Here is a 20,436-nt window from a genome sequence, read left to right as displayed (position 1 = left end):
ACAACAATCACAATCAAGACAAAGATTATTTCAATCAATCCCCCAAATATTTATTCCCTCTATTGACAATCCTTGTGCCCTATACTCCTTCTTCCACCCTCAATCCTTGGCAACCACTGATCTTTTCTGTTCCTACAGTTTTGCCTCTGTCAGGAGATGAATGTCATGTACTTCTGCCAGTAAGAAGTATCGTTTTCTTTCTTTTCCTTTTTTGCTTTTCGGCCACACCCAGCAGCATTATGGGTTTACTTCTGGCTCTTTGCTCAGAAATCATTCCTGGCAGGCTCAGGGGATTATATGGAATGCAGGGGATCAAACCTAGTCTGTCCTGGTTCGGCTGCTTGCAAGGCAAATGCCCCACTGCTGTGCTATCCCTCCAGCCTCTGAAGAGGATCATTTTCTAAGTACATTTGCTAACTTAGCTTCTGAGTTTCTCACTTGTCAATCATAAATGTCTTTTGTTTATGTCAGACTTAGGATCCTCTTCCGTGATGAAATCATTGAGTGATTCAACAGTTACTTAATATCTAGAACCTGTTTTCCTCATGAAAGAGGGAAATGATGCTTATTTTGCTGATTTATTTGGGAGGGTAAAGATGATTAATGTTGGCAAGAGTACCTACATGGCTGGTTATACAAAATAATGCTCAATAATCAGTAACTGCTCTTGATAAAATTCTATTTCAAGGGGAAAACACCTTCAGAGGATTGAGCATGGTACTTACGAATTGTTGGTCCACATGCTGGAGAATACACATCCTTCTTCTTGGGCCAGAAATTGTTCTGCCAATAGTCAGTGTGAGTGTCTCAAAAACATGGTGTGTGTTACATTTCCAGGGCCTGGACATCTGAATTCTCAAAGTTTGTAGTCCAATTGAGTTTTGCTATCAACCAACTACTTATGTAATAAGAATGCCTTAGGACTTCTGGTTAGTTTTATTTATAAAGCTGATTTAATATCTGAAATTGAGGCTGTTTAATTTCAACTTCCTTTTACTTAAAGCAAAAATAAAGCACAAAGGTATCTTGCAGCATATACTCTTCCAATACTTAGTCATCAGTTAAAGAAACAAGCATTTCAGCCTCCTGTTTTGTATCAGCTGGGAACAAAGATAGGCAGATTTACTTCCTCCTATTTATTTTGGTATTCTGAGCCTTCATGTTTTCAATACCTTTATTCAGTAGAAAATCATAATGCATTCTAAAAAGTCATGTGATATTTTAGTGGTTATTTCTTCTGTTTCTCTCTAGTAGGCCTAAATGAAACTACCATAATAAAATAGATTGACAAAAATTACATTGTTTTTATTTCACGCACACATAAAGGAACTAAAATGTGAAATATACCGTGTTTTTACTAAATTTCTAACCTCCAGAGAAAGAGGATTAAATAGAATTATTCTAGAATTGACACAGCTATTTTTTTTAATAATAGGGGGATTTCAACTGATTTTTTGCTACACATAGATACTAAAAATATAAATGGTGTAGTCCAAAGAAATTAAAATTACCATTAAGGTGTTATACAATAAGCAGAAAAACTTTAATGGTCTCTCTGGGCAGAGAACTAATAAGGACTTTATACAGGATGCTATGGAACAAGATGTCTTTCTTAAGGTTCAGAGTGCATTTGCAGCTGGCATTATTTTGCTAAGGCCATCTACAGCTGTACTTAGTTATGGGAACATTAGTTAAGTGAGGCCATAAAAAACCAGCTGTATTTGAGATCACACAGGACTGTGCACATTTTCTTCCTGTGGCAGTCAATCGGAAATCTTGCTGACAGGCAAACTTGTACAGAACAAATGATCCTATTTAGATGAAGTCCTCTTAATGCCTTACACAGGTCTCTGCTGGCATAGTGTTGAAAGAACGGGCCAGTTCAATTCAAAACCCAGAGACAGTAAATGCAAGTTTGATGACTTGCTTAAATATCTTAGTAACTTAGTAGAGTATGTGGCATGCTCAATCCCTGTAGAAATAAGAGTGATGGGTTCTTCCTAGCCCAGAGTTCAGCCATAAGGCATTCTGAGCACTTAGTTAGGGGGGCAGGCTGGAGAACTGTTTTAACTGGGGTGTTACTACAATGATCTTAGTTCTTTATTCCATGTACATGAACACCCTATGTTTCTACTCTTTGCTATGAAACTTTAAAATGCCTTCTAATCTCTAGCTCTGGGCTTGGGACCATAAATTATGAACCAATCTCAGAGACCTTAGCAAATATGTTTACTGAGCTGGGCTCAGTCTCCCACTTTTGCCATTGACCTTCTGACACACCTAGACCAGCCCATTGTATCCTGTGGAATGAAGGGAGACACAACTAAGGGACAGCTCTATGAAATGGTCCATGCTGAAGCCAGTATTCTGCCCAGCGACCCTGCAGGCTCACAAGTAAATATGTGTGTCTATAGAGGGCCTGGGATTTTGCAGTGGTTTGCTATGCAGCCTAATTGTGGCTAAAGTTGATTGAAACATTACAGAAGATCTTGTATCCATGGGCAAGTCCCTTTTGCTTCCTTTTTTTCTGCTCCTCATTTCCACAACATGAGGGGAAAGAGGAATCCATGAAACCTTTTCAAAATAGGGACTTGGCATCTGGTGTTAGAATCGCTGCAGATCTATTTACCATAGCCAGGCTCTGGAAACAACCAAGATGCCCTTCAACAGATGAATGGTTAAAGAAACTGTGGTACATATACACAATGGAATATTATGCAGCTGTCAGGAGAGATGAAGTCATGAAACTTTCCTATACATAGATGTACATGGAATCTATTATGCTGAGTGAAATAAGTTAGAGAGAGAGATAAAAATGCAGAATGGTGTCACTCATCTATGGGTTTTAAGAAAAATGAAAGACATTCTTGCAATAATAATTTTCAGACACAAAAGAGAAAAGAGCTGGAAGTTACAGCTCACCTCAGGATGCTCACCACAAAGAGTGATGAGTTTAGTTAGAGAAATAAATACATTTTGAACTGTCCTAATAATGAGAATGTATGAAGGAAATGGAAAGCCTGTCTAGAGTATAGGTGGGGGTTGGGTGGGGAGGAGGAAAATTTGGGACATTGGTGATGGGAACGCTGCACTGGTGATGGGTGGTGTTCTTTACATGACTGAAACCCAAAGACAATCATGTATGTAATCAAGGTGTTTAAATAAAATATATTTAAAAAAAAGAAAAAAAAGAAAAATTTCAAAATAAAGCTAATTTAAAACTATGAAAAAAAAAGAGTTAAAAAAAAAAAAAAAGAATCGCTGTAGACTCTAGGAAACAATGCAGGTTTCATCTAGGCCTGAAAAGGAGAAGAGGAAAGCACTTCTGCTGATGTACAGAGAGGCCATTATCCCTAGTGACGCTGTCACAAATGTCTGGTGATGTTTCCTGTTAGATTAAAAAGCCAGTGCCTGAAGAAGGTCTGGAAAAACTAGAACCCCCAGGATGATCTGACAGTCAGCTCCCCAACAAAACTTATATTTCTAACAGTTTAAATAGAGACAAATCAAAATAAAAGGCTGGAGAAAAGTTATCCAAGCAAACAACACCCATAAAAAAGCTGGAGTGGCCATACTAATATCAGATAATGCAAACTTTATACTCAGGAAGGTTGTAAGGGACAAAGACGGATATTTTATATTAATCAAGGGGTACGTAGAGCAGGAAGAATTCACTCTCCTAAACATATATGCACCGAATGAGGGGCCAGCAAAATATTTAATACAACTGTTGACAGATCTGAAAAATAATATCAACAACAACACAATAATTGTGGGGGACCTTAACACGGCTTTGTCAACACTGGACAGGTCAACCAGACTGAAACCCAACAAGAATATACTAGACCTGAGGAGAGAAATGGAAGAAAGAGGCCTAGTGGATATATATAGGACACTCCATCCCCAGAAACCTGGATACACATTCTTCTCCAATGTACATGGGACATTCTCCAGGATAGACTACATGCTGGCACATAAAACATACCTCCATAAGATCAAGAGGATAGAAATTTTGCAGACTACCTTCGCTGACCACAAGGCTCTGAAATTATTTGTGAACTCCAAAGGGACTCAGAAGAAACACTTTAACACCTGGAAGTTAAACAGCCTCATGCTCAATAACCAGTGGGTCCGAGATGAAATCAAGGAGGAAATCAAAAGGTTCCTGGAAACAAATGACAATAAAGACACAAACTCTCAGAACTTATGGGACACAGCAAAAGCAGTACTGAGAGGAAAATTTATAGCTTTGCAAGCACACATCAGGAAGGAAGAAGGAGCTTACCTGAGTAGCTTAATGACACAGCTAATAGAACTAGAAAATGCTCAACAAAAGGACCCAAGAACAGGAAGACAGAAGGAAATAACAAAGCTGAGAGCAGAAATCAACGAAGTGGAAACTCAAAAAACAATCCGAAAGATCAACGAAAGCAGAAGTTGGTTCTTTGAAAAAATAAACAAGATTGATAGACCACTGGCAAACCTAACAAAGAAAGAGAGAGAGAGAAACTTGATAACTCGTATCAGGAATGAAAAAGGAGAGATCACTACTGATATGACAGAGATTCAAAGGGTAATCAGAAACTACTTTGAAAAACTCTACGCCACTAAAAATGAGAACCTGGAAGAAATGGATAAATTCTTGGACTCTTATAATCTTCCACGGTTGAAGGAAGAGGATGTAGCATATCTAAACACCCCCATCACCATTGATGAAATTAAAACAGTAATCAAATGTCTGCCGAAAAACAAAAGCCCAGGTCCAGATGGATTCACTAATGAATTCTATCAAACTTTCCAAGAGGAACTACTGCCAATCTTGGCAAGACTCTTTCATGAAATTGAACAAACAGAAACACTTCCAAATAGCTTTTATGAAGCCAACATCACCTTGATACCTAAACCAGACAGAGACGCTACCAAAAAAGAAAATTACAGACCAATATCACTGATGAATGCAGATGCAAAGATCCTCAACAAAATCCTGGCAAATAGGATTCAATGCCTCGTTAAGAAGATCATCCACTACGATCAAGTAGGTTTCATCCCAGGAATGCAAGGCTGGTTTAACATCCGTAAATCTATCAACATAATACACAACATCAATAATAAGAAAAATAAAAACCACATGATCATATCAATAGATGCAGAGAAAGCATTTGATAAGGTCCAACACCCATTCTTGATCAAAACTCTCAGCAAGATGGGAATGGAGGGAACCTTTCTCAATATAGTGAAGGCCATCTACCACAAGCCAGTGGCAAATATTATCCTCAATGGAGAAAAACTGAAAGCCTTCCCTCTAAATTCTGGCACAAGACAAGGCTGTCCTCTCTCACCACTCCTATTCAACATAGTACTGGAAGTACTTGCTATAGCGATTAGGCAAGAAAAGGATATCAAGGGAATCCAGATAGGAAAGGAAGAAGTCAAGCTCTCACTGTTTGCAGATGACATGATACTCTACTTAGAAAACCCTAAAGACTCTATCAAAAAGCTTCTAGAAACAATAGACTCATATAGCAAGGTGTCAGGCTACAAAATTAACACACAAAAATCAATGGCCTTTCTATATACCAATAGTAATAAGGATGAAATGGACATTAAGAAAACAACCCCATTCACAATAGTGCCACACAAACTCAAATATCTTGGAATCAACTTGACTAAATATGTGAAGGACCTATACAAAGAAAACTATAAAACTCTGCTCCAAGAAATAAGAGAGGACACACGGAAATGGAAACGCATACCCTGCTCATGGATTGGCAGGATTAACATCATCAAAATGTCAATACTCCCCAAGGCATTATACAGATTTAATGCCATCCCTCTAAAGATACCCATGACATTCTTCAAAGAAGTGGATCAGACACTTTTGAAATTCATTTGGAACAATAAACACCCTCGAATAGCTAAAGCAATCATTGGGAAAAAGAATATGGGAGGAATTACTTTTCCCAACTTTAAACTGTACTACAAAGCAACAGTTATCAAAACAGCATGGTATTGGAATAAGGATAGGTCCTCAGATCAGTGGAATTGGCTTGAATACTCAGAAAATGTTCCCCAGAGATACAACCATCTAATCTTTGATAAAGGAGCAGGAACTCCTAAATGGAGCAGGGAAAGCCTCTTCAACAAGTGGTGTTGGCACAATTGGATAGCCACTTGTAAAAAATTAAACTTAGACCCCCAGCTAACATCATGTACAAAGGTAAAATCCAAATGGATTAAAGACCTCGATATCAGCCCCAAAACCATAAGATATATAGAACAGCACATAGGCAAAACACTCCAGGACATTACAGGCATCTTCAAGGAGGAAACTGCACTCTCCAAGCAAGTGAAAGCAGAGATTAACAGATGGGAATATATTAAGCTGAAAAGCTTCTGCACCTCAAAGGAAATAGTGCCCAGGATACAAGAGCCACCCACTGAGTGGGAGAAACTATTTACCCAATACCCATCAGATAAAGGGCTAATCTCCAAAATATACAAGGCACTGACAGAACTTTACAAGAAAAAAACATCTAACCCCATCAAAAAATGGGGAGAAGAAATGAACAGACACTTTGACAAAGAAGAAATACACATGGCCAAAAGACACATGAAAAAATGTTCCACATCACTAATCATCAGGGAGATGCAAATCAAAACAACGATGAGATACCACCTCACACCCCAGAGAATGGCACACATCACAAAGAATGAGAATCAACAGTGTTGGCGGGGATGTGGAGAGAAAGGAACTCTTATCCACTGCTGGTGGGAATGCTGTCTAGTTCAACCTTTATGGAAAGCGATATGGAGATTCCTCCAAAAACTGGAAATCGAGCTCCCATACGATCCAGCTATACCACTCCTAGGAATATACCCTAGGAACACAAAAATACAATACAAAAACCCCTTCCTTACACCTATATTCATTGCAGCTCTATTTACCATAGCAAGACTCTGGAAACAACCAAGATGCCCTTCAACAGACGAATGGCTAAAGAAACTGTGGTACATATACACAATGGAATATTATGCAGCTGTCAGGAGAGATGAAGTCATGAAATTTTCCTATACATGGATGTACATGGAATCTATTATGCTGAGTGAAATAAGTCAGAGAGAGAGAGAAAAGCGCAGAATGGTCTCACTCATCTATGGGTTTTAAGAAAAATGAAAGACACCCTGGTAATAATAATTTTCAGACACAAAAGAGAAAAGAGCTGGAAGTTCCAGCTCACCTCAGGAAGCTCACCACAAAGAGTGATGAGTTTAGTTAGAGAAATAACTACATTTTGAACTGTCCTAATATTGAGAATGTATGAGGGAAATGTAGAGCCTGTTTATGGTACAGGCGGGGGTTGGGTGGGGAGGAGGGAGATTTGGGACTTGGGTGATGGGAATGTTGCTCTGGTGATGGGTGGTGTTCCTTTTATGACTGAAACCCAAACACAATCATGTATGTAATCAAGGTGTTTAAATAAAAAAAATTATAAAAAAAAAATAGAGACAAATCAGCAAGACATGATTGGAGAAAATGGAAATCTTTATTTTTTAAATACTAGTACATTTTTTCAGGCAGATTTAAAAAGGAAAAATCCTATTAGTTCAAAACTATGCATCAGAGCATATTTTTTTCAACTCTAATTTTACAAACACATAACAAAGAAACATATTTTTTTTATAAATATCTACTCAGAAGATGTAGTAGGAAAAGAAAGTGTTTAAAAATAATTGCCCTAGATCTCCCTCTTTAAATATATATAAAATTCCCATACAATTCATAAGAATTCTTTCTCAAGAGCCAAAAATTCCACACAAGCCAAACAACTCAGTTCTTGTCAGACACAATCAAAAGTAATAGGGGATATAAAAAAATGGAAAAGTTCTGTACAAGGGAAATACAGATAGCACACGGGTAAATCTCATTACCTTGCATGCCATTTGTGTTTTAAAAATGTTTTATAAAAACTGCCGTTTAAAACAAGTGAGAGTTCTTCCCTGACTGTGGAAAATATATAAATGATCCCCACTTCCCTCCACCCCAGTATCTCAGCTCCTGCTACTGGAGTTGGGGGGCAAGAAGTATACATGACTAGGGGCTTGAGCCACACATATACACTGGACACAAACCCTTTTTCTTTCTCAGGCAGTGACTTTTTTCCCCCTACATAAGCGGTTCACTATTTCCTTTACTTAGAAAAATTCTTTGGGATCTAAGAAGACAGTTGCTTCCAAGTGAAAGCAAGGCTAGGAAACATCTTCAGATAGTTGCTTCCAACTGAGAGCATGTGTGCACTACATGGTTTTGGTGGCCAAGCTCTACAAAGATGCATTTCTATGCCAGAGACACATCCCATCACCTACCTACCCCAGGCAAAATACATGGTGCAGTCCACAAACTGTCCTTTCCTCTAGTCTCTTCCAACGCAAGATGCTCTGTGATCTGCAGCAGAGTTCACTATGGCCTCTTCGGACACTTCTTCTGGAAAGAGCTCTTCAAGAAAGTGCGGTACACTGGGTCATCCACATACTCATTCTTAAACCTGGAACTCAGCACTCGCTGCCTCTTTTTCTCCCCTTGGATTATGTCGGCTCCATAAAATGTGTCTTCAAATCGCATATCAGAGGCTGTGGACTGGAAACAAATGGTGTTATACTACAGAAGAGCAGCCCCAGGACCATCGCAAGAATGGTAAAGGATCAATCACATTTGGTCAGCAGGAAGGAGGAAGATTGTGGAGCCTGCACAAATTCCCAGGAAAAAGGACCCCCCTCACCCTGAGAGACTGTGGACATCCCCCTTACCCTTTAGCCCACTTCCCCCCCTTCTGGCATCTTTCCCCAGTGTTAAAAGTCTTTCATTTAAACTCTCCCTCTCCACCTTCCCTCATCCACATGCCCAACCAAGTTGATGACTTTGTCAATACTCTAATTCACCCCTAATCCTACTGATCTTTGGGCCATGACTTCACTACTTCCCTAAAATCATTTTTTCAAAGTCTAACTCCAATGACACATTCTACCCTCAATTTACCAAATCATGTTCTCTATGGGAAACTCCTCTCTCATTTTCTAAGTCCTTCCTTCTCCCTCTCTATGACAGAAGATTCATGGTTTTTCCCTCCTACCCTTCCTCCCTCCCTTCCTTCCATTTTTGGGTCACACTGTATGGTGCTCAGGAGGCTGCAGCCAACTCAGTGCATAGGGGTTGCTCCCAATCATGCTCAAACCTAGGCCTCCCACATTCGAAGCAAATGCTTCAGCCTATTGAATTATTTGGCTCAGGATCCCTTTTCTGAATGATTTGTTCAACTCTGATGCTCCCTGTTTTTGTCTTTGGGCTGTTCTCCTTGAAGTTTCACACTCAAATCATTCATTCTGAGGAAATTCATTCAAGCTGACCTCTTGTTCCAGTTCAGGTCTCCTTTTATACCAGACCTGTGTATCTAACTCCCAGCAAACACCTCAGAGCACTTTTTAGAGCCCACCAGGCCTAAACTAAACTCCAAGTCACTGACTTGATACCATTACTGTCCTTTCTATACTCCATAACTAGCATTATCTAATTTATACATTCAGTAATGCTGGTCAGAAAGTGAAAATAATCATAAACTTCCATTTTGTTTGGGCCACACCCGGTGACGCTCAGGGGTTACTCCTGGCTATGCACTAGAAATCACTCCTGGCTTGGGGACCATATGGGACACTGGGGGATAGAACTGCGGTCTGTCCTAGGCTCTGCGGTCTGTCCTAGGCTAGCAGGGGCAAGGCAGAAGAAGCCTCACCGCTTGTGCCAACGCTCCAGCCCCAAACATCTTATTTCTGTATCAGTTTTTCTATATGTTTTTCTGTCCAGACCTCTTCCACAAGTACCTCAATTCTTTCTTCCTTCTGACCCCATGGTGCAAGCCCTCACCTTTTCTCTCCTAAACAAGTATTATGTCCCCAACTTTATGTCCTGTCAATTTTGGACCACACTTGATAATCCAGAAGCTTACTTAGCTAAGCTTGGAGGAGAATAAGTATTGCTGGGAATGGAACCCAGGATGGCAATATGCAAGACAAATATCCTACCACTGCACTATTTCTCCAGTTTCTCCAATCTTTTTTCTATAGAATAACAAATCTCCTTTAGAACATGCTGATTATAACTTATACTCTTTTAATAGCTTTATTACTTTCAGCATGACATCCAAGCTCCCTAAGCTTAACTAGGCATAATTCTACTCCATGCCCTGGTTTGCAGTTCCCAGCCACACTACACTGGTTTCTGTTCTGCTGTCTTCAGACTTATAGTTCCTTTATAAAAGATATTCTTATCTTCCTCACCCCAAGCAAATTAAGATTTTTTTTTACTTTCCATTATTATAACACTCTACATGTTCAACATAGTTGCATTCAGCATGGTGGCAGAGATAAGAAAGATGATTTTTCTTCATTGGAGATTTTTGAACCCCTCGAGGGGGCATAAGGGACTATTTCTGAATTTTATATGTGCTTTTAACATCAAGGACTAATTGCTTAGTAGGTGTTAGCTAAGTAAGGGGATAGTGGGCTTTATTCCATAGTGCTCAGGTGAAGTTTACATTGCAGCAATATTCATATGCCTAGTCTCCTATTATTTTGAATCCCCAAATGTATTCCTAAGTGGTTTTCACTGACCTGGATCAATTGGGAAAACATCAATATACAGTCTATCTCACTTAGGCCACCTCCCCAGATTAGAGAGGCAGAGTCCAGCTTTTAAGTGTGAAAACATTCAGTTGTGCCAACGAGACAAATAACAGAATAGTTACAAAGCTTAAAAACTAAAACAAGGAGCCAGTACAAGCCAAGACTGTTATTCATATTCAGAGATTTTCACGGATTCCCCAGATGCTACCTACTTTGACTTGGGGAGAGACGATCATAGGAGAATGTGGGTGGGTATCTTAGTCATTTAGAGAAGACATTTTTATTTCATTCACTCTTGGTAAAATACTTGCTCTAAGTCATCTCTCCCTTTTATAAGTGCGAAAGTTATCAAAGGAGAAAATAAAACACCTCAGAAAATGTTGCCACTATGTGAAAATAGCAAAAGTCAGCCTCTCAAATACAATAATAAAACCGATTTACCAGCAGCTCTAGTTAATTATGCACTGTTGCTATGGTTATTCTGTGAGACAATAAAAGGTAATGGAGCCATTTCTGAAGTTAGGGGCAAACACACACACACACACATACACACATACAAATCTCAACACAATCATTGCGGTAGACTGCTGATGCCTTTGAAATATTTTTCTCCAAGTCAGCGTGTGTCTGGGTGAGCAAAAGTCATTAAAACATGAAGGCCTCCCTGTAGGTGCCAACAACCCACTCTCCCTTAAAAAATAAAGAGATTTTTCTTATTATAAAATATCTTCCATCAATGAGTTTTCCAATTAGATTTGTTTTACCAACTAGAAAGAAAAAAAATTGTGGTCATAGATTAACCAAGGACCAGAAGCTTCTATTTCACCCTGAAGGAAAAGCTGATTTCCAATAAACAAAGCACCAAAGTCTTGGATTCAATAAAAACAGAGGTAACAGAGGTGGTAAACTGGATTTATTGACCAAGTTTGTTTCTGAAGGTATTTTCTACTAAGCTAACCTGTTCGACATATATGCATGATTTTTGTACTTTTTAAAAATTAAAATTTTTTGAAAATGAAAATTAGAGTACTGTAATTCTCTTACAATACTAAGATAAAATAAAAAAATAAGTTGGATGCTGGTGTGGTGAGGATAGGAAGGAAAAAAGGGAAAGGGCAAGAGACCAAAGAAGAAAGAGACAGACAATGAGGCAGCTATCTCTGGCATCTCAAAAAGGAAAGTTGTTCCTTTTTTTTTTTTTTTTAATATGGAACACTTCACGAATTTGCGTGTCATCCTTGCACAGAGGCCATGCTGATTTTCTCTGTATCATTCCAATTTTAGTATATGTGCTGTCGAAGCGAGCACGGTAAGTTGTTCTTAAGAGATTTCCTGTCCTAGAACACACATGTTCTCCAGAATTTTTTTGTCATCTTTGTCATGAGAGCTGTAGCTTTACAATAGGGTACTTAAATTTTCTCTTGTTCTGGAGGGCTGGAAGTAACAGTTCACCTCATGAAGCTCACCACAAACAGGGATGAGTTTAGTTAGAGAAATAACTACATTGTGATCTATCCTAACAATGAGAATGTATGAGGGAAATAGAAAGCCTGTCTAGAGTACAGGCAGGGGTTGGGTGGGGAGGAGGGAGATTTGGGACATTGGTGATGGGAATGTTGCACTGGTGATGGATGTGTTCTTTACATGACTGAAACCCAAACACAGTCATGTATGTAATCAAGGTGTTTAAATAAAATATATAAAAATTTTTTATCTTGTTCTTCAATTTATCATATGTTATGTGGGCCCTTTGCATACTACATTTCTCACTGGCTGGGCAGCAATGCACTTATTGTCATCTCCGTTTCACTCAGGATGACCTGCTTTTCCAGGATGCCACTGAGAAGCAAAAGGAGTTCACACCTGATGTAGTCACCTTGTTATCAAGATCTCACCAGAGAAAAAAGGGACTGAATGTACACTGAATATTTAAGAAAACCTATAGTTTTCTCAAATTAATCTATGGCAACTCTTACTTTCAGTATAACATACAGATGCAGGCACTGAAAACTAAAAGTACCATTTATTCAGGACAAAAGTCATTTTAATCTGAAAAATCCCTTTCCCCTGAACTATCTCTGTTCAAGATTTATCATTTCACAAATAAAATAGATGCAATTCTAAATGAGTACAATTGACTTCATTTCAGGGTCCACTAAATATTTCATGATATAATAATAAAAATAAAGTTATTATGAATTTATTTTTCACAACTTCGGTTTTGAATTTTTGGCCCACATTTGCTTTTTGATAAAGTGTTTTAAATTAATACTTCCTTTCTACTTTAAAAAATGTTTTACTATTTTTTAAAATTTTTCTTTCTTCTTTTATATTTATAGCTTCTAGACAGAGGCTCCCACCTGCTTTCTTCTCTCTCTCCTCTCTCTCTCCTCTCTGCTCTCTCCTCTCTCTTCTCTCCTCTCTCCCTCCCTCTCTCTCTCTCTCTCTCTCTCTCTCTCTCTCTCTCTCTCTCTCTCTCTCTCTCCCAACAGAACCATAGAACATGAATCATCTTGTTCTACCTATGTCTTCCTACAAATTGAGATGGTACTGGGACAAAACAGTCTCATGAGCATTGAGTGGAAATTAAAAAATGATCAGATCTAAATACCCAACCCAGTCAATGACAATAGAATCAAGAGACCCAAACTACAACAAGCTATATACAAAAGGGACCTATTATACTAGCAGTCCAGGGTGCTAAGGGTGGAGGTTTGGGATGCATGCTGGGAACAGGGGCAGAGGGAGGTCAACACTGGTGGTGGGAATTGCCCTAATTCATTGTCACGTAAATATTGTACCTTAAATATAACTGTGAAAGAATTATAATTAAAAAATGTTTTAGTAGTCTCACAACTAATGTTCAGATTTTGTTTATCTCTTTATTTTTTATTATTATTATTATTTGTTTTTTGGGTCACACTCAGCAGCACTCGGGGGTTACTACTGATTCTATGCTCAGAAATTGCTCCTGGCAGGTTCAGGGGACCACACGGGATGCCAGGATTCGAACCACCGTCCCTCTGCATGCAAGGCAAATGCCTTACCTCCATGCTATCTCTCCGGCTCCTATCTCTTTTGTGTTAAGAGTAAGAGCTCAGTTTAATTATGAATGGAAAAAACATTAATGGGCTTCTGAAATAACTTCAATATATGATAAAGTTACATGAAAATAGACTTCACTGAACCCAGTTTAATCTCCATTTTAATATGCTTGCAGTAACAAGATCCTAAATGACCTAATGGTAGTTCTGTTTGCCTTCATCTTTTTGAAAGCATATGCTCAAGAATTCTTTGCAAGCCAAGAAATGTTAACATAAAGAAGTATCATTTGATCTCTATAGAAAGAAAAATAAGGAATATGCATGGCTACTGTTTGCATTCCATAACTTTCAATAAGGTAAAAATGCTTTCCTGAAAACTAATCTATAGGCCCAAGTATGTATATTTTGCTAAGCAGGGAAACAAAGAAAATGAGTAATTCATGTGGTAGATCCCTAAGAGGCACTTACAAAACGTGCTTTCACTCTCTTGGGTAACTCTTCATCTAAAGTATAGATGTCCTCTCTCTTCATTGCTATCTGAGATCCATCTTCAAATTCAACCTAGTTAAAAAGAAGACACATTATTATATAAATACAAAACCAAATAACCATTGGCTTTTTTTTTTTCAGAGTTCCATCCAGCTATGTTAAAAAAAGCAAAAAATAGAATTAAAATAGAACAAAGAACTCATCAATAGTCAAGGAAGAAAGACTAGCTCTCTTCCTTACCAAACTAGGAGCAAAATATATGTTCAAACAGATTAAGTTCTTGAAAATGAGTGCCTTGAAACATGAGATAAAAACTTTATGCCCTCAAATCAAAAGTAAAAACAAAGGAAAGTAGTTGCTGCTCTAGTGATAATTCAGAATGTGGCCAATTAACAGTTGCCTGTCAGCCCCGTTTTTTCTGAGGTGATCTGATAGCATTCAAGGGAAGACTGTTACTCTTTGAGAAAGAAATGATGATGAATGTACACGTATATAATAATCCCCCCAGATAAAATTATTTCTCTAGTTTTTACAGAACTCACTTCTATCAGGTTAAATCAAACAAGTCAGGAAAGTGCAGTTCTCAACCTCATAACATACCAACCATTCATAAAAAATGTGTGAAAGAAGTTATCATCTAGAATGAAAGTACTTGAAATTTTCCTTTCAAGATAAGGATATGAAAATAAGTAATTTCATAACTAGGTTCTTCCCTAACATTTTAGGAAATTGGGGGAGGGGTGGTAAGCATCACTCCTGATGGTGCATGCTCAGGGGCTATTCCTATCTCTGGAATTAGGACTGACCCACTGGTGGTGCTTGTGGGATCCTATATAGTGAAGATTCAAACGTTGGGCCATGGGAAGCAAAGCAAGAGCCTTACTCCTTGTACTATCTCTTTGATCTCTTAGGACATTTGTCACAGGAAAGGTAAGTAATACTAATAACATCCTAGAGCAACTGAGGAAATTCATCAATAATTATATATGTGGTCCCTAGTTTGGTGTAAATTTAATTCCACATGAACTCTTCCAGAAGAAAACAACAAAGGGTATGTGATCAGAATAGAATATCTAATGGGTTGTATCTAACTTGTATGTTTGCCAAAATACACACACACATACACACACACACACACATACACACACGCACACAAACACACACTTAGTGAGCTGGAGAGAAAGTACAGCCAGAAGTATACAAGCCTTGCAAGAAGCTGACCAGGTACTTGAACCCAAGTACCACATCTGGTACCCTGGTCCTCTCCAGGTCCTCCTCTGATCCCTAAGCAGAGCCAGGAGTAAACAAACCCTGAGCATAGGTGGATTTGGCTTGTTAAACACTGAACAAACAAAAAACTTTGGTACTTCAGGTCAAAGGAAAATTAAACTGTCCATGCATCTACATTATGCTAATAAAAATCTGCTGGACTTGAAGAAAAATGTTATAATAAATATAAATATATCTTTAAACTTCTTGTCATTCATATATTGCTAACTCAAAACAGTCGGATGGAATTAGGTCTTGATCATAGGAGAACTGCAATTTCCCAGGTGGCTGAAATTGGGCAAGTTTTTAATATTTTTCCTTGTTCTAGTATAATAGTTTCTTTAAAATTTAATTGGGCCATGGGGTCATCTCATTTATACAATTTGATAGTTAAACCACAACTGCCTTGTGGCTACCTTAATTCTGTTTCAGATCATTTAAAAATGCTAAAAGAAAAAACACAATTATAATACTAAAAACAAGCCTGGTATGTGGCTAACGAGACTGGTTTTCTAGGGATTCAAGGATGGGGAACCTTATTTTCCTGGCAAGCACCATTTGAATATAACTTTTTCACTGGCCATACATAGCAGGCAGGCATATATGTCCCATCACTTTATCTATCAAGGCCAAACCGCATAATTTTGTGGGCCTTAAATGGCTCACCGAGGAGATGCTTACACACCTCGGTCTAAGGATCTGCTGGAATAGAGGCCTTGTGGTGTTAGAGGGAAAAGCAAAGCTAGAGAAAGAAAGATTCCAACTACTCACTTTTCCAGGTGTGTAATCTTTCTATGTGTCTACTTATCTATCTATCTATCTATCTATCTATCTATCTATCTATCTATCTATCTATCTATCTATCTATCTATCTATCTGTCTGTCTGTCTGTCTGTCTGTCTGTCTGTCTGTCTGTCTGTCTGTCTGTCTGCCTGCCTGCCTGCCTGCCTGCCCGCCCATCCGTCCGTCCGTCCATCCATCCATCCATCCATCCATCCATCCATCCATCCATCCATCCATCCATCCATCCATCCATCCATCCATCTGATTTTGGGACATATCAGCAGTGCTAGGGCTTATTCTTGTTGAGGTTCAGAAAACCAATCCTGGTGATCAACCACTGGTTTGCCACATGAAAGCAAGTGCTTTACCCACTGTACTATGTCTCCAGCCTATGGACATGTATTCTTGAAAAAAATTATTAAATTCACCAAGTCTTTTCACTATGTACCATAAATATAACTGTGAAAGACTTGTAAAGCACATTGGTACAATAAAAACAAATGCACCAAGTCTATTCCTCCTCATTCATAAAATAGGATTCAATACTATCATCTTTTTAAATAATAAAAAGGGTAAAAAGTTTTCACATACAACAAAAGTTTGTAGACATAAAAAGAATGTACATACATATTTAGCATCAAGCTGTAGGATTTTAATTTGTTTACAGTTTTATAAATCTCTTTGCTTGTTGCTTAAAAATTAGATACAAAACAAAAAATGTTCTCAAAAGGCAACTTAGCTTAATAAACAATTTTAAACAACTTCTATTTGAAACAATTTTAATATTAGTATTAACTTTTCCATTCAATCTATAAATGCACTCAGTTTTATGCTGAAAGGCCATCATAAATTCAATTGAAGTTTTGTTACTAATCAGCCTGAATTTTAACATGTTTTCATTATGATATATAGCAAATAGTTTCACAACATGTATGAAACTTCATTTTTCCATTTTTTGTTTAATAAACATAATTGTTTCCTTGAGAATGGATGTTTCTCTCCCTAGGAATCTCTAATATTATCAGGTTATCCTATGATTTTTGCCCGATTCTCAGCATTCTTCCACAAGGGAGCTCCAGTAACTATTTGGTTAGAAATGACCTGAATCTGTCTGTAAATGAGCATTTCTCCAATACAACGGGAAAATGGCTTTTAAACTCTCTCTCTCTCTCTCTCTCTCTCTCTCTCTCTCTCTCTCTCACACACACACACACACACACACAAATGCCTTGGTCCCTATCTTCCTCCCACCATGGGCTTTTCTAAATAGCTTCCCCCCTAGGTTTTCCATACTTCTTTGAACATTTTAAATTATATTGTGCACCAGTTCCTGATGCAGTGTCTTATAATGTTCTCTTCCATTTAAGCCCTTGCCCCTTATCACTCTTTGAACAATATCTTTGCTAAAAAGAGCAGTCTTATCATTCTCAAGCTGTTTTTAACTCAACAGGTCTGGGCTTTCTTGACTTTTTTCCTTTCCTCCAATCTTCCTGTTTTCACTTTACTACTTATCTGAAAACATAGACTTCTGCCATCATGTTGATCAAAGTGCTAAAATGCACTGGTTCTGGTAAATGTGTGCCTTTTAAGAATCTTTCTGGAGTAATATAAAGGCACCTGTGCCATTCATGTTGTCTCCTTGTTAGGACTTTACCCATTCTTCTGTTAAATAAGAACTTTAAGTTGTATACACATTTTAATAATATGTAGAATTTCATTGCCAATAGAATGTCCAACTGGTAGTTGCACTTTTCATGAAATAAGCACTCCTTTGGGGGCAGTTAGCTCGCTGCATTCAGACCACTGCATGTTCCTTTAGGTTTGACCAGTGAGGGGCATGTTTCTCAAGCAAAAGCCACCAATCCCGGCTACTGACTGATGAGCTGCTGCCCCTATCTTGATTCAAGATTTGATAAACCAGACAATTTTTCTCTGCCCATATAGTGGAAATACAGGAAAGCAGTCTACATTTGTTGTTTAACTTTATGGCCTAATAATCAACTTTAAAATAAAACCCTTAATCAAATTCTATTAAGGGTATACCAATGCTGAGCATGGTAATAAAACTCCAATATCTGGGTCATGAGATACAATCTTCTTTACAAAATTAGAGTTGCCTCAAATTCATGTGTTTTATTCACATCAGCTGCACACGGCTCCTCTCTGCCCTCTGGGCTTTTCCTGTTCAAATCAGTAAGCACACACCGGGCGTCACTCACCTGGTACATGTGGGCGACATTTGAGCCAAGATATTTTGCCCCATACAGTTTCCCATCAGGCCATTTGACTTGGACAACTTCTCCCTCAGAGGGAGGGCCCAGCTTCACACAGTCTCGGCTCTGTGAAATAAACAGAGATGAGCTTTACAAGGCAAGTGTCAAAGTGACTGCATTTAGAACTTAGCATATGATGAGCTCCTGGCAATTAAAAGGAGTTACTGCCTCTGTGTTTTATAGGTTATGATCTTGTATGGGTGTTTTGTGGATATGAGATATGAGCCAGAGGAGTACTTAAAGATTTAGCTTACATCATAAAGTTGCAAAGAAATCACCATAATTCAGGCAAGAAGAAACAGTAGCATTTAAATTTGGTATTTGACAAAGAATTGTTAAGAGGATAACAGATACGCATAGAAATGGCTTTTGTTGAAGAACAGACTGGCAAATGATTTACAACATCTGATATTTATATAGCAATTTGTAGGTGACAAAAAGGCTTTAACATACATCTCATTTGATCTTCATAATCACTACATTAATTAGTCAGACAGTATTGTCAAGGAAACAGAATCTCCAAGAAGAATCTTTTAAGTGTGAGGATCCTGGGGGAATGGAACTGAAAATGAGAGTAAGATCTGGGGACACTAAGATGAAACTGGGGTGGAGAGGCTGAGAAGTGGAACCAGCAGACTTTGACAACAGTAAGGCAGGAATGGATAACTCCAGCATTGTGACATTGTGTCTTTTTTAGATCTCTTCTCAAGAGCCTGTGCCCTCCCACACCAGGCATGATTCTGTTGATAGCTTCCTTTCAATGACTTGATGGGTCCACTTCCTTCCATATATCATCATGCAGCTTTTACCTCATGTCTTCTACTCAAGACTTCCTTTCCTTAAGTTAATGATTTGAAGCAAATTCCCCCATAGTTCAGCCTGAATGGTACTTTTTGTTTTTCTCATCGTGTATATGTGTATATGTATAGATGGTAAAAATAAATGTCTTCATAGACACCGTTTCTAAACTCTTGAATGGATAGCGATGCTAAAAATTTTTATACAAAGGCACAAAACACTTAACTGGAATGTTTTTGCACATTTAGACTTTTGCATTGGTGGTGGCAATTTACTGATAGGTCAATCTGATTGAAATGTGCAGTTGAGCTAACAAACTGTTAGTGCAGAATGGGCATCTTTCTGTAGTTTAACTCAAAAGCATGCATTGGAAATATTTAATTGTTTATGACTAGAAATACAACATATACTACTTTTTAAAATTCCTAGACATTTGGCATTACAAAGGAGTTGTCATTGTTCTTTTGGGATGAGAATATACATGAAAGCTCCACCATTCATCCCCCCCCACACACACACATTTGTGGTCTATGTTTAAGAGCAATGGGTAGAGAATAAGAAGTATGTGTTTAGAGACACTTACAATTAACAGCCTGCATTTATCTTAGTCAAATGAAAATTAATTTATTCTAGGCCTTCATAATATTTTCTCTCAGGGCATGAAGAACAGAAAAGCTAAGCTATTGGGGGACAGGGATATAGTTCTTATAGGAGTTATTATACATGTGTGAGGCCCTCACTCGGTTTCTAGTACTGTCAAAATGTTATCAGAGGCTTTAGAAATGTAGCCTATCAGACCACAATTACATCTCACTTCCCTTTATTCTTCCTTCCAAAGATGTACATTATGCCAAGAACACTGGAATGTGAGTTTTCTGCATACATTCTGGACATGTGTCCGGATTTCTGGGTTAGGAGCCCACATATCCTGTGGTTAACTCCAAGCTGGCCAGATGCTCTGGCCATGGTGGTGGGGGACAGCCAACAAGAGTATGTTTCCTCCTGTTTTTGATGGATTCTTTCAGATAGAGGTAGTTGCACCATGATAATGCCTTAGTATCCTCCCATTTCTTCATTTCAGACAGTCTTCCAAGAGCACAAGAAGG

The 20,436-nt window shown here is 38.3% G+C and overlaps 1 protein-coding gene and 1 non-coding gene across 2 annotated transcripts in view; both read right to left on the bottom strand.

The window, feature by feature from the left end:
- Positions 1–7,525: 7,525 nt before the first annotated feature.
- The window catches only part of KDM4C (lysine demethylase 4C), a 392,436-nt gene continuing 379,525 nt past the window's right edge, over positions 7,526–20,436 (bottom strand). Inside the window, exons 19-21 of the mRNA XM_049770299.1 lie at positions 18,479–18,598; positions 14,187–14,279; positions 7,526–8,635 (exon numbers count right to left, since the gene is read on the bottom strand). Coding sequence (XP_049626256.1) covers positions 8,459–8,635; positions 14,187–14,279; positions 18,479–18,598 — 390 coding nt within the window. The 3' untranslated portion in view covers positions 7,526–8,458. The remainder of the gene's footprint in view (positions 8,636–14,186; positions 14,280–18,478; positions 18,599–20,436) is intronic.
- On the bottom strand, positions 11,876–11,982 carry LOC126027076 (U6 spliceosomal RNA). Its single transcript, XR_007502196.1, has one exon. It is a non-coding gene; the product is annotated as a U6 spliceosomal RNA (small nuclear RNA).

The sequence above is a fragment of the Suncus etruscus genome, chromosome 1, assembly GCF_024139225.1.
Source record: "Suncus etruscus isolate mSunEtr1 chromosome 1, mSunEtr1.pri.cur, whole genome shotgun sequence".
Lineage (NCBI taxonomy): Eukaryota > Metazoa > Chordata > Mammalia > Eulipotyphla > Soricidae > Suncus > Suncus etruscus.
This window is presented reverse-complemented; position numbering and strand designations above follow the sequence as displayed.